At 39.6% G+C, this 14,785-nt stretch overlaps 2 protein-coding genes across 6 annotated transcripts in view; one reads left to right on the plus strand and one right to left on the minus strand.

Annotated features, from left to right (window-relative positions):
• sytl3 (synaptotagmin-like 3) overlaps positions 1 to 5,039 on the plus strand; it is a 15,201-nt gene extending 10,162 nt beyond the window's left edge. For 2 of the 5 annotated variants that reach the window (XM_008279500.1, XM_008279496.1), the window contains exons 12-13: positions 1,167 to 1,252; positions 4,615 to 5,039. In XM_008279500.1, the coding sequence (XP_008277722.1) occupies positions 1,167 to 1,196 (30 nt within the window). In that variant the 3' untranslated portion in view covers positions 1,197 to 1,252; positions 4,615 to 5,039. Of the gene's footprint in view, positions 1 to 1,166; positions 1,253 to 4,602 lie in introns of all 5 variants that reach the window. The other 3 variants (XM_008279497.1, XM_008279498.1, XM_008279499.1) reach the window with 3 other exon arrangements.
• A 2,487-nt stretch (positions 5,040 to 7,526) lies between these two features.
• ezrb (ezrin b) overlaps positions 7,527 to 14,785 on the minus strand; it is a 38,984-nt gene continuing 31,725 nt past the window's right edge. The window contains exons 11-14 of the mRNA XM_008279501.1: positions 12,614 to 12,774; positions 10,870 to 10,962; positions 10,263 to 10,502; positions 7,527 to 9,009 (exon numbers count right to left, since the gene is read on the minus strand). Coding sequence (XP_008277723.1) covers positions 8,845 to 9,009; positions 10,263 to 10,502; positions 10,870 to 10,962; positions 12,614 to 12,774 — 659 coding nt within the window. The 3' untranslated portion in view covers positions 7,527 to 8,844. The remainder of the gene's footprint in view (positions 9,010 to 10,262; positions 10,503 to 10,869; positions 10,963 to 12,613; positions 12,775 to 14,785) is intronic.

Genomic DNA, 14,785 nt, shown 5'->3' on the forward strand with positions numbered 1-14,785 from the left:
TATTTGTTTATGACACTTCTTAATAGTTAAAACGATTATTTTGTTGTTATGTACGCGATCACCGGTGCTTAGAAAATTTTCTCGTTTAAAACCGGTCCGTGGTGCAAAGGAGGTTGAAAAACGCTATTTTAGATCGATCCACCCATCACTAGGGTATAGATAACGGATGGATGGATGGCCTGTTTCATGAGTTTATTTTTAAAAATATATATATTTCTGTTGAACCACAGTTCAAAAGCAATGTCTGATTTTCATTGGTTAATTTTCCTAGAATTTTTATTTGTTATTACTTTTGTCAGATTCAATTTATTTCTGTGACCTTTGAAGGTTTTTCTTTCATTAACCAAGGGGTACCAACAATTGTGTCCACGTACGTAATAAGGCTAAATACCCAATCCTGCTCGTCTGAACGTAGTGTAGAGAAATAGGTTTGCTGGTCCGCTCCGGGTAGAGTGAGTGGGGAGGGGTGGGTTTAGAGAAAGAGGCAGAGGCTTGATATATTTGCACATTTTAAAGGAAGCAACAGTGTATTGTTACATCTAAGCCATTTAAGGGAACATTAAAGCATATAATCACACTTCCAAAATGTTTAACTAAATAAATTTGGTGATGAAATATTCTTTTTAGCAGACCAAAATCCAAAATACACACATCAAGAAAAAGATTAAGCAATTTATTTATTTATTTATTTGAAAAAGAAGCTCATTTTTATAAACAGGTATTTTTACCCAGCTGTGTCTGCTTACAGTCGCTCATTATATTACATGTGAGCACTTTTAAAGTGTCAAAATGTCAATGTCAAAATTAGTTTTTATTTCACAAAAACATTTTTCATCATGATTTTTTTTTTCTTTTTAAATAATGCAACTTTTCATCAGTCTTTTTGGTTGTTGTTGTTTTATTCAACACAAACAGGTCATCCATAGGTTTATGGCCATTTGTCTGATTTTTCAAACTGAACAAACAGAAAAGGATCATTTTAAAAAGAAGAAAGGAATATCATTATTATATTGAGTTTTTAAAACATTTTGTTGCTTTTATTTTCTGACATTATATATTTATCCACTGTCTATTTATATATGTTTTCATTATTTATTTATTTGTTGCATAATATTGCCTTTACACCTGTTTTCTTTAAAGTCTTTATGTGTTTCTGTGTCCATCAGGCTGACAGTCCAGATGGGGGTGCTGTGTAGCAGGAACGAGGAAAACTGCTGCTCCGAGTCAAGTTCAGCTCCAACAACCAGGGTGAGCTCCTGCAGTTCAGCTTCCTTCATTGTCTGCAATTTTTTTTAAAAAGTCATTTTTGTCTGTTTGCAGAATACTTTAATGATAATGTCTGCATTTTCATTCAATTAAAATTCCTTAAATTTGAACAAAATCTTGTAATTGTTAGCATGCTCAAAAACAATAGACATAAAAACTGTCACCCTTGTGTTAAGCTTTTTTTTAGTTTATTTGTTTTTAATCAGTTTTGACCGTCACTGTGTCAAACTATAAGGAAGGAAGGGAGATAAAATATACACTGCTCAAAAAAAAAAGGGAACACTAAAACAACACATCCTAGATCTCAAAGAATGAAATATTCCAGTTGAAAAATTTCATTCATTACATAGTGGAATGCTCTGACAATTAAATAACATAAAAATCCATCCATTCATTGTCTATATACCGCTTAATCCTCACTAGGGTCGCGGGGGGGCTGGAGCCTATCCCAGCTGATTCAGGGCGAAGGCAGGGGACACCCTGGACAGGTTGCCAGTCTATCACAGGGCTACACTTAAAGACAGACAACCAAGCACACTCACATTCACACCTACGAACAATTTAGAATCACCAGTTAACCTCAGCATGTTTTTGGACTTGTGAGAGAAAGCTGGAGAACCTGGAGAGAACCCACACTGCACGGGGAGAACATGCAAACTCCACGCAGAAAGATCCCGGGTGTCCTCACCGGCACGCAAACCCGTGACCTTCTTGCTGCGAGGCAACAGTGCTACCAACTATGCCACCTTGCAGCCCAAAATAACATAAAAATGATCGATGTAAATCAAAATTATTATATCATGGAGGTCTGGATTTGGAATCATACTCAAAATAAAAGAAAATCATGTTACAAGCTGATCCAACTTCAGTGGAAATTCCTCAAGACAAGTCAGAATGAGGCTCAGTACTGTGTGTGTGGCCTCCACGTGCCTGTATGACCTCCCTACAATGTCTGGGCATGCTCCTGATGAGGCATGTTCTCCTGAGGGATCTCCTCCCAGACCTGGATTAAAGTATCAGTCAACTCCTGGACAGTCTGTGGTGCAACGTGGCATTGGTGGATGGAACGAGACAGAATGTCCCAGATGTGCTCAGTTGGATTCAGGTCTGGGGAATGGGCAGGCCAGTCCATAGCATCAATGCCTTCATCATGCAGGAACTGCTGACACACTTCAGCCACATAAGGCCGAGCATTGTCATGCATCAGAAGGAACCCAGGGCCCACTGCACCAGCATATGGTCTCACAATGGGTCTGAGGATCTCATTCCGGTACCTGATGGCAGTCAGGGTACCTCTGGCTAGCTCATGGAGGGCTGTGCGACCCTCCAGAGAAATGCCTCCCCACACCATTACTGACCCACTGCCAAACCGGTCATGCTGGAGGATGCTGCAGGCAGCAGAACGTTCTCCATTGCGTCTCCAGACTCTGTCACGTCTGTCACATGTGCTCAGTGTGAACCTGCTCACATCTGTGAAGAGCACAAGGCGCCAATGGCAAATCTGCCAACCTTGGTGTTCTCTGACAAATGCCAATCTTCCTGCACAGTGTTGGGCTGTAAGCACAAGTCCCACTGGTAGATGTGGGGTCCTCATACCACCCTCATGGAATCTGTTTCTGACAGTTTGAGCAGAAACATGCATATTAGTAGCCTGCTGGAGGTCATTCTGCAGAGTTCTGGCAGTGCTCCTCCTGGTCCTCCTTGCACAAAGGAGGAGGTAGCGCCCTGCTGCTGGGTTGTTGCCCTCCTACAGCTCCCTCCACGTCCCCTGGTGTTCTGGCCTGTCTCCTGGTATCTCCTCCAGGCTCTGGACACTGTGCGAGACACAGCAAACCTTCTTGCCACTGCTCACATTGTTGTGCCATCCTGGATGACCTGCACAACCTGAGCAACTTCTGTGGGTTGTAGACAGCACCTCATGCTACCTCTAAGGGTGAGAGCACTGACGAAACGCAAAAGTGACCAAAACATTGACCAGAAAGGATGAAAACAAAGAAATGGTCTGTGGTCACCACCTGCAGAACCACTCCTTTATAGGGGTTGTCTTGCTCACTGCCTCTCATTTCCACCTGTTGTCTGTTCCATTTGCTCAACAGCAGGTTGAAAGTGATTCACAATCAGTGTTGCTTCCTAACTGGACAGGTTGAGTTCACAGAAGTGTGACTGACTTGGAGTTACATTGTGTTGTTCAGGTGTTCCCTTTATTTTTTGAGCAGTGTAGTTTTTGCTACAAGATGCTCTGCATTGTCTTGGATTGGGTTGTGACCTACTTTAATAACATTGACTTGAGTTTTATCCAACATTATTATTTTACAACAGTTCATATCAAATCAAATCAAGTTTATTGTCACGTTGCTGTACATACACAGTAGTACAGGAAAGATGAGAAAGCGTTTCTTCTGGATCATTTAATTAGTAAGTTTTGCAGAATGCATGTCTGGGATAAGGCACTTAAACGTTCACTCTCGCTGTCTCCTGAAGGGGCCGCTGCGTTTATGCATGCCGCCATCACCAAGGCGACATTGATATGACATCTTAGAAAAAAATAAAATTATATATATATAGCTTTATTAAGGACTGGTGACCTGTCCAGGGTGTCCCCTGCCTTCACCCTAAGTCGGCTGGGATAGGCTCCAGCCCCCCCGCGACCCTAATGAGGATTAAGCGGTGTATAGAAAATGGATGGATGGATAGCTTTATTAAGCAAGTACAAGACTCTTTTAACTTCCAGCACCATTGTAGTAGCATTATATTCAGTGGTAGTTTCTGGTGTTGTTATAACGTGGTTTAATGTGCTGCATGTGATAACTTAATTTCTTCACTTTTCAAAAAGATCTAATTACATGGGGAGATAAAACACAATCAGTGAAAGTTCACATTTTAAATTCTGCACGACATTAATTGAAAACAGTGTTAAAAAAGAAATTAACATTTTGGCCGACTTCAGCTCGTCATTCTTTTATTTCTGCACTAGAGGTCAGCACAACTTCTATTTTGTCACATGCATAATAGTTGTATTGACTTGGTCCTTACAGAGACACTGGGCCACATGGCAATTATCAACTAACTAACTTTATCAAAGGTGCCAAACACCTTCCCATTAATGCAAACACTAGTCAGATCGCCTGCGTCAAAGTGTAAATGCACCTCACTGTGGCCCTGCATGTTTCGTTGTGTGTCCACTTTTGTGTCTGCAGGCCTGTGAGGTGTGGTATGTGTATTTTGGCGTGTGTTTATGAATACATTAAAGAGTGTAGGTGTTCAAAAGGCATGAGGGTGTGTTTATATGTGTTTGTGTGTGTGTGTGTGTGTGTGTGTGTGTGTGTGTGTGTTTAGGTGTGTGTTTAGGTGTGTGTGTGTGTACGTGTTTGCATTTAGGTTTCTGACTCGAGGAGCAGGCAGACAGATTCTCCAGACAACGACCATTTCTGACGGTGCATGTGGGCACTCATTAGCTGCTGTTTGTCCAGGACATCTCTCTGAACCTGGACCGGGTGGAGAGCCCCTTTTGCTCGTCAAGAGATCCCACAAGGGCTGAAACGGACCCTGGTAACAACAGGGACTTTCTTTTTTGGAACATCCTTTGTAACAAATTCTGTGGTAACATTGTACTTTAATTTTATCTATGACACATTTATAAGCACTATATAAACAATAAATTATCAATTTATATTATGATGTATACAGCTCATTCTGGTAATTACTTGTAATAGTTAATAAATTATTGACATTGTTTACACATAAATATGTGTGTATATTTTATATACACATGAGATATGATGTATTTTTTGTTCGTTATTACTTTGACATAATCATAATCATAACAATGGCTACAGCCATGTGGATGTTTCTCAGGTCGTAGAGGTGATCGTCCACTGATCGCCGGATTGATTGTTCGACCCCTGTTACATGTCAAAATGGCCTTGGGAAAGACCCTGAACCCCAAGTTGCTCTGATGAATGGCCCAGCGCCTTACGTGGTAGCTCTGCTGGGCTATTAGTGTGTGTGTGTGTGTGTGTGTGTGTGAATGAGTAAATAAGAAACTTATTGTAAAGTACTTTGTAGAACCTAGCTAAGGTTACAAAGGCTCTATGTAAGGTCATAATCACATTCATAAAACATTTATTCATAAAACCATTTGCAAAAGGTCATAGATGAAATCTAGACAGTGATCCTTCTTGTTGCAAATTTTGAAGAAAAAAACAAGAAAAACAAAACAACAAACAAAAACAAAAATTTTTGTTGGTCACATAAAAATTCTCGCAGTTGAACACAGAACATTCATTTAGAGCCATGTTTACACCCACCTGAAAAATATATGTGCCTGTTTACTCTCCTTTCAGCCCTGGTTTGCTCTCTAAACAAACAAACAAACAAAAAATAATTTTACATTATATGTAGCAGCTGTATAAACTTTAAATTAGTATTTTCACAGTCTACAGCACTGTTGCCTTGCAAGAAGGTCACCAGTTCGCGTCCTGGTGGGGACGCCCGGGATCTTTCTGCGTGGAGTTTGCATGTTCTCCCCGTGCAGCGTGGGTTCTCTCCAGGTTCTCCGGCTTCCTCCCACAAGGTCCAAAAACATGTTGAGGTTAATTGGTGATTCTAAATTGTCTGTAGGTGTGAATGTGAGTGTGCTTGGTTGTCTGTCTGTAAGTGTAGCCCTGCGATGGACTGGCGACCTGTCCAGGATGTCCCCTGCCTTCGCCCTGAAACAGCTGGGATAGGCTCCAGCCCCCCCCTCGCAACCCTAGTGAGGATTAAGCGGCATATAGATAGTGGATGGATGGAGAGTCTACAGCCTATTGTTCAGTCTTCACCTACTGCTGTGTTTTATAGTGCGTCTATAACACATGTGTTTGTTTACTTAGGAGTACAGGAATATAGCAGATGCTCATCAGGCAAGAACAACTTCACATACAATACTGCTGCATGTAGTCAGTGGTACAACCATTGCAAACAAATGTGTTGCAGACAGAATTGCAACACTGGCTACAGCCACAGCTGAGAGAGCACTGTGTCTGTGTCATCAGAACTGTAGGAGCTGTACTGTAATACAACATCATGGGAAATACAGACCTGTTCTGGTTGTGATTATTAAATGCCGGTAAGCCCTCAGTTGTGTCTGTTAGGCAACAAAGAAAACTAGAGAAGCTCTACAACAGCTCTCTCACTATCCACTACAGATACAGATTGTCTGACTGCAGCCTTGGGATTGAAACTGCTGTATTCCTGAACTCAAAATTGAACAAACACATCTGTCATATAAGCGCTGCAGGTACAAACAGTAGCAGCTGGACAAATCCATAGGAGACCTGTGGGGGCTCCATATTTTCCACCGTCGAGTAGGAGGAAAAAAAATGTTGCAATGAAAGGAGTGTTGATATCGCTGACCTTGAATTCTGTCAACCCTGTGTTCTCCTGGATAACCATGGCAACTGGAAAATACATCAGCTCTGTGGTTTTCACCAATGTCAGGAAAACATGACGACACTGAGCGTCACCGTCCAAAAACACGCTCAGTTTATTTATATTTTTGGTTATTTAAATTTTTAAAAATGTAGAACTTTAACATTGTGTTAGTACAGTATATTGTAATAGCTGTCAGCTATCCATGATTAATTCATAGCTTCCACATGTTTCACCTTTATAAATTAAAACATTTGTCTGCCAGACTGAATCACTTCAGGATTAATAGACTGAAACATAAACATGGCTCCTCTAAAATTCAATAGACAGAAAGTACACTTGTGTGATTACAGCTATGCTAGCTCTATGTAGCTGGATCAGTGCTTTGAGCCGGTGTCTGTCAGGATAACAACACCTTAACCCTAACATGGACAATACTTTACATGTTTCCTTCACTATGTTAGTGTGTTAGTGTTCCAAGACTTACTAATTAGTCCTGTTAACTCAGACAAATTAAATTTCAGTTCATCAACTCTCATCTGCAATTCAACTTTAGGTGAGACATTTCACTCAAAACAACAAATGGCAAACCTAGCCATACAGTAGCTACAGTAAAAGCAGGACTCACCAATGTCATTCTTATTCATCCTTGAGGTAACATGAATGTCTGTAAATAAATTCATTGCAATTCATCCAGTATCTTTTTTTATATTTGAATAAAACTATACTTATCCTTTAATTAAAATGAGAGCCCTAATGAAAACCAATAAAATCATCCAGAGCTCTAAAAAAAAAAAAAAGGTTGACGACAGAGGTGTCGGTGCTTTTCATCTTATATTATACAAAGTGAATGGTAATCAGGTTTTTTTTTATTGCTGATATGTTGAACACCTCATTATAAAATCTTATTTATACATAAAGGCCAGCATAGCTGCGTGCTTCTAGTCCACATCCAGAGAGAGGAGAATGCGAGGTTGGTGTTATACTGTCTGGGTCAGTCCATTGTGTCCAAGCAACAAAATGAAAGTTCAACCCTCATTTTAACTTCAGTGGAGGTCTAACACAAAAACTACAGCTTTTCAGAGTTACATCAATATGTTTGTAACAATCACCTTGTTACAAAGAAGAGTGTAGAACCAAACGTCTGAGACTAACCCTGTAAAGGGACAGCTAGAAAGACAGTATGATAAAACCACACCACATAGAACATAGAAATAATTATATTAAACTAGTGTTCCAGTCAACACAGTGCTCTGAAGAGAAACAAACAAAACAAACAAAAAACAATACAAAACAAAAACAAAAAAATCAAAAGTACCCACATTTTAGCAATCTCCTCAGCTGATTTTAATAGCATACCCCTGGATATTTCCTACAGTACAAAATAATAATTTACGATTAAATCTCTAATTTAGTGATCGAAAGAAAAATGCAAAGAACATAAGACTGTCATTATGTTGGTCAATATATAAAAGTTTAGACATGCTTTTGTTATTATTAGAAAACAGCAAAAATATACAAACCAAGATAAAATACCCTTTTAAATGTCCCATATACAATATAAATATCAAACTAGGCATGATCTGAGCCTACTCTATAGCAATATTAAACATAGGTGGAAGTGTCCAAATACAATGGAAAAGAAAAACAAACATACATTTTCCATCTTATACAGCATTTCCTTTTCTGAGTGGTTGCTACAAACAACAAACCATCCTTCTTCCTACATAACAAATGACAACAAAAAGAAGCAAGTCCTGGATTACATATTCTAAGTGCACATCATGAATTACTAAGAAAATTGGCTAATCCCATGACTTCATCACACCTGTGGTTAAAAACAAAAATAATTTTGGTCTGAATTGATCAAATTCCACTCAATCAAGTACATAAATCAGATTTAAAAGACTAAGAACGGAAAGAACAGAAAGTTTTGGCACTAAGTTTTCCTCAAAGGTATAGCAAAGCCCTGCATCCTGCCAAACAAACTCAAGACAGGAGTTTATCTTTCTGTAAGTGATGCCTCTGCTGTGTGTATACTGCTCCAGTTTCGTCTGCAACTAATGTGAGTTTGAGAGTGTTAGTGTGTGTCAGTGTGTCAGCGGAGGAGACAGGAGACAGATGTAGTGGCCATTCAGGAAGGAGATGAGGCCCAAGCGCCAAGGCTTCCTATAAAGCTTCAAACTCGTCAATCCTCTGCTTGGTGTTGCCCTGTCTGATCTGTCGCAGGGTCTTGTATTTGTCTCGGCCAGCCAGCACATTCTCACTGTGAAGGATGTCATTTTTGGTATTCTTGGATTCATCACGGGCCTGAGCCAGCTCAGATGTCAGAGCCTGAGGAGAAAGAAGAAGAAGCCACATGAGATCAAAGAACACAACCAACAATGCTGACACCAATCTAAGTCTAACATAACAGTGCATCTTTCTAATGTCACCATGAAACTGTAACCTCTTCTCTGTGTCTGCTGGGCTTTGTCCAAAATCAATGTCTTGTACTCATAGTCACTACACTTTGGATTCTCAAGTTTAATCTAAACTGAGCAACTCTTCTGTAACTTTTTTCATCTATAAAATGTGTTTTGTGACTGGACACTTTTTATTACTATGTGGGAATTTCTGAAGGTGCTAAAATCATAGATTTCACACTCAGGCAGTGAATGTGGTATATTGTAAAGTACACCAGGAGTGGTTCTGAACACAGCTTTGGTGGACAGCACAGTCATTAGCTGATGACGCGGTACAATCTGGCTCATGAACTTACGCTGTCTTCCAGCAGTTGGCATCTATCCATACAATAAAAAACAACAACAACAACAACAATACATTATATTTTTTTTAGCGCTTTTCAAAATGAAAAGTGTTAAGATGATGAAGACCCATCATCTTAACACATTCACATACCTCTTCCATGACTGCTGTTGCTGATTTCAACATCCTGTTGTTGAATTATTTAAGCTAATATGTTTGTTAAGTACATATTGTGTTTCAATTATATTATATTAAAATCAGACTCTAGAAATCATTTTTGAGTCTTTTTTAAAAATCTTTGAACTATAACGTAAATCCACAGAGAAACGGTGGAAATATGTATTATTTTAGATCTTTACCACAAGAAAATGGGTATAACTGGAACTACTATAACTGACTATAAAATTAAGTTGTGTCAAGGTTTGTGGTCCAGGATAACAAATCTGATGACATGTTCAAGCACAACAGAGGAACCCAGTTTCTTTATTCACCGTTACTCTTTGACCCAGATTCTGCTTCCTGTAAATTTTGTAAATATTGTAAATAAATTCTTCTTTGCCGAATTCTGTTGCTGTGTCTTTGTCTGCACCTGTGTCTGTGTCTGTTCCGTGACAATAGTAATATACTGCATGGCATCTGTTAGCCACAATAAAAGTGTGAATGCACCCCAAGTGATGTATGGGACAAATTCTCTCATAATTTCTGTGCTGCAACTAAATTCTCTAATGGACCACATCCTTTGATTCACCCGAAATGCATTTATTACTGTACCTGCATACTGCAAGTGACTGATTGTGTGAGGTGGTAATTATCTCTGATCCCGGTCACATTGTCCTCACCTTCAGCTGTTTCTGGACACGCTCGTTCTTCTCAGCCTCAGTCAGGCGATCTTCCTCATTGCGATGGTCATTGATGCCTTCATACTGCAGGTCGGCACTATGTGTACTGTTGTTCTCCTCACCGTCACTGATGTCATCCAGATTGTCATACATGGGAGGAGGTGGAGGTGGTGGCGGCACTGTCATCACCATATGCAGCTCCTCCTTGGTCTTAATCAGATCGTCCTGGGCCTCCCGGGCCTGACGACAACAGAAGGTCAGTCAGTTTATTCGTTGGCCTCCAAATGGAGGTAGAAAAGTTTGTTACACATCTCTAAAATCCCTCCCCTTCATATCCACATTTATTTTCTCTTTGTTGCATTTGTTTTGAGTTAGGGTTTAAATTTATAAGCACCCAGATATTCTTCAAGGAAAACAAATGTACTACCTTGTTTATTGGACAGCTCTGGCATGTTAGAGAATTTGATACAGCAAAGAAAGACACTAAACGTAATTTAGTAATTCCATTTCTGTAATGAACTGTACTTGTCTGCTGTAAATTTACCACAGAAATAGATAAATGAGATGCAATAAGCAGTACACAGCAGTCATCAATTAAAGCTCTTACCCTGAGCTGCCACGAGTCAGCCTCCTCCTCCTTCTGTCTCCTGGCCTCCTCGAGCATGGTGATCTTGGCTGTGTGCTCTGCCAACTCTGCAGCCTGACACAAAACAGCAAGAGAAACTATGTCACACTCATTGCAAATAAAGATGATAGAAGATTTTAAAAAAGACTAAAACTGTGATTCATGACCTTGTTCTCATATGTAACAAATAAAATATTTTTACTGTATCAGCCAAAAACAATATTTACAAATGACATAACATAAGTTTGAGTTCTTTTAGTTTCTCTGCTATTGCTGTCATGTTGAATTCAGATTTACAGTAGCAAATGCCTCCCTGAGCAGATGAATGAGACTTGAATTATGCAGCAAACAGTGTTGATCACACATTTTTCATTTACTATTCTGTTCACATTGAGTGTTACTAGAAATCCCACTCAACCTGCTGAACCATGTTTTAGCCAGTAACTTCTTCTGATTCTGGTAAGAGGTTTTATCCATCAAATTCATCAGCAAAACTTATCTAAAACTAATTTATTAGAGGGATGAAACCTGACAAAGTCAAAGCACCAGTTCACAAAAATCAGTGTAGTATGCCATATAATGCCATGTTCATATTATTGTGACCACTACTGGACACTTTCTGTATAAAACTACTTTAAAAAAAAGCATCACTGAGCAAAATGGGACCTGCCAATGTTACTTTGAATGTCAGCGTAAGGACTGGCTTGACTTAAAAACAAATGATTTCCTTTAATATTTTGAGACATTTCTGTCATTTGAGATAGTGAATTTGAAGTGATTTTTAAGAACTAAGACGTCATATTTCTGCTGAAGTGATATTCAGATTTTTCTTTAACCTTTGGCGTGTTTTTTAGAGACAATCATTGAATTGTTTTACAAACAATTATCTTTAGAAATATCTCTTTCATGGAACTGTTCACAACAAGCAGACATTACTTTGTTATGAAGAGTGACAAGCAAAATAAGTTGCTTTAAACTACATTTTAAAGCCAATTAAAGACATATAATAGAAAATAATTTTACATTTCATAATACACTTCAAAATCACTCTGTTCACATCATCGCCAACAGCAGAGGAAAAGAAGTTGGCACTGTGAGGAGATGTCTTGATGAAACGATGAGCCACTGTGGGTGTGTGCATTCCTTCTAACTACCACAGCAATGTGAATGGCTTGTCTTTGACCACACTGAACTAGCCAGGCTCAGCATTAAATGCTGCACCTACTTTGATTGTTCAATGTGTCTAAGTTGACTTCAGCCCAGAGTGACTTCAGCCCAAAAAAAAAACGTGCTTATGTTTGACTGTCACTGGCTGCATGTGGAGCAAGAACATCAGCTTTACTGTCAGGACTGATAAGTGAAATCCTGTGGGTGGTCCACATCCCAGCAGCTCTTGGTGATGGGGAAATTAGTCTAAAGTAAAGGGGTGTGGTCAAGCTAGACACTACAAACTGGTTTTGTCTGGAGCTACAATAGCCAGGCACCGTTGAATACACCACCCTGCATTTGCCTAGTACAGACCTCGAAATATAAAGTAAAAGAAAATCCTGGGAGATTTGTCAACAAAGTCTGATAAGTGTGGACCTTGTTTACAAAAAAATGATACATTCTTTTTCTTCTCCCAAGTTCTCAGCTGTTATTTTGTTATATCTTCCTGCTACAGTTCATAAGTATTTTTAAAGTCACTGGTTAATTTAGGAAAAGACGGTGTCATAAAAATACTGACGAGCTGCTCCTGACTCTTCTTCTGGAATTCAGCTTGACGGGCCAGCTCCTCTTTAGCCAACAGGGCATTCTGACGCTCCGTCTCCAGGCGAGCTGCTTCCTCCTCAGCTCTCCGCCGCTCTGTCTCCAGCATCATGGCTCTTTGGAGCTGGTCCTGCAAATCTTCAATATACAAAAGAGGAAAAGAAAAAGAGGCATGAGACAAATGCTAAACTAAATTTATTTTTGCTCACAGCCAGTAAAGGATAGACATTTTTCCATATTTCAATTACAGCTGCCTACCTTTTATACCAAAATGATTTAATCCTGTGTTTTTATTTCCATTTTACGCAATATGTCAAGGTTCAAGGTTCAAAAATCTTTAATGACCCCGTGGGGAAATTTTTGTGCAGCCAGCAAAGTCACATTCATTTATAAAGCACATTTAAAAGCAACAGGAGCTAAACAAAAGTGCTATACAGTTAAGAAAAAAATAGGAAAACATAAGGACTAAAAGACAAATCTAAATAAAATCAATAGAATAAAAGAAGAATAAAAATACAGCACAGCAATGGATCAAGTCAGGGTGTCAGGTTCTACTTGAATCAAACAACAAATGAAAAGAGGTGGGTCTTAGGCAGTGATTTTAAAGTTTCCAAAGTCTCAGCAGTTCTTGCATGAAACGTTAACCTGTTCCAGAGATTAGGAACAGCGACTGCAAAGGCTTGATCACCTCAATTTTTGAGCCTGGATCTCAGAAGTATCTGGTTGCTTGATCTCAATGCTCTAACTGGGATATGAAGATGCAAGAATTCTGCTACATAAAAGGGCGTCAACCCATGAAACCAAACAATTAAATCTTAAAATCAATCCTGCAATGGACAGGGAGCCAGGAGAGGTAGGCCTGGAGTAGTGTTCTGCGAACAGCTGCATTTTGTACCAACCAGACGCTGAAGAGATGACTGCTCTACACCCATAGATTAACAATTACAGTAGTCTAGCAGGTTGGTATTGAAACCATAAGTAACTTCTTCAAAATCGTTGACAGGGAGACAGGGCTTCACCTTGGCTTAAAGTCTCTACTGAAAAGGGCTGGTTTTGACCACTGACCTGACCTAAAATGGAGCCCTGTGGGACCCAACAAGCAAGAAGGGCTGCAGTACACCAGTATTCACCTCAGTGAACCAAGAAATTCCTATCTGTAAGACAGTAGTTTCACCAGCAACAAATCTAATTGATAGGAGGTCAAGAAGTCGTCATCTAGCATTTCCTAGAGCTACACACATGGACAAAATTGTTGGTACCCCTCGGTTAATGAAAGAAAAACCCACAATGGTCACAGAAATAACTTGAATCTGACAAAAGTAATAGTAAATAAAAATTCTATGAAAATTAACCAATGAAAATCAGACATTGCTTTTGAACCATGGTTCAACAGAATTATTAAAAAAAAATAAACTCATGAAACAGGCCTGGACAAAAATGATGGTACCCTTAATATTTTCTTGCACAACCTTTGGAGACAATCACTGCAATCAAACGATTTCTGTAACTGTCAATGAGACTCCTGCTTCTCAGCAGGTATTCTGGCCCACTCCTCATGAGAAGACTGCTCCAGTTGTGTCAAGTTTGAAGGGTGCCTTCTCCAGATGTCATCTTTCAGCTTGTTTCACAGATGTTCAATAGGATCTAGATCAGGGCTCATAGAAGGCCACTTCAGAATAGTCCAATGTGTTCCTCTTAGCCATTCGTGGGTGCTTTTAGCTGTGTGTTTTGGGTCATTATCTTGTTGCAAGACCCATGACCTGTGACTGAGACCAAGCTTTCTGACACTGGGCAGCACATTTCTGTCTAGAATACCTTGATAGTCTTGAGATTTCATTGTACCCTGCACACATTCAAGACACCCTGTGCCAGACGCAGCAAAGCAGCTCCAGAACATAACAGAGTCTCCTCCATGTTTCACAGTAGGGACAGTTTTCTTTTGTTGATATGCTTCATTTTTGCCTACAGCTGATGTGACTTGCCAAAAAGTTCCAGTTTTGTCACATCTGTCCATAGGACATTCTCCCAGAAGCTTTGTGGCTCCACTTTGGTTCAAACAATGACAGATGGTGCGATCTGACACTGATGTAGCTTGACCTTGGAGTTCACCTTTAATGTCTTTAGAGGTTGTTCTGGGCTCTTTTGTTAC

Source organism: Stegastes partitus, unplaced genomic scaffold (assembly GCF_000690725.1).
Source record: "Stegastes partitus isolate 25-593 unplaced genomic scaffold, Stegastes_partitus-1.0.2 Scaffold161, whole genome shotgun sequence".
Taxonomy (NCBI): Eukaryota; Metazoa; Chordata; class Actinopteri; family Pomacentridae; genus Stegastes; species Stegastes partitus.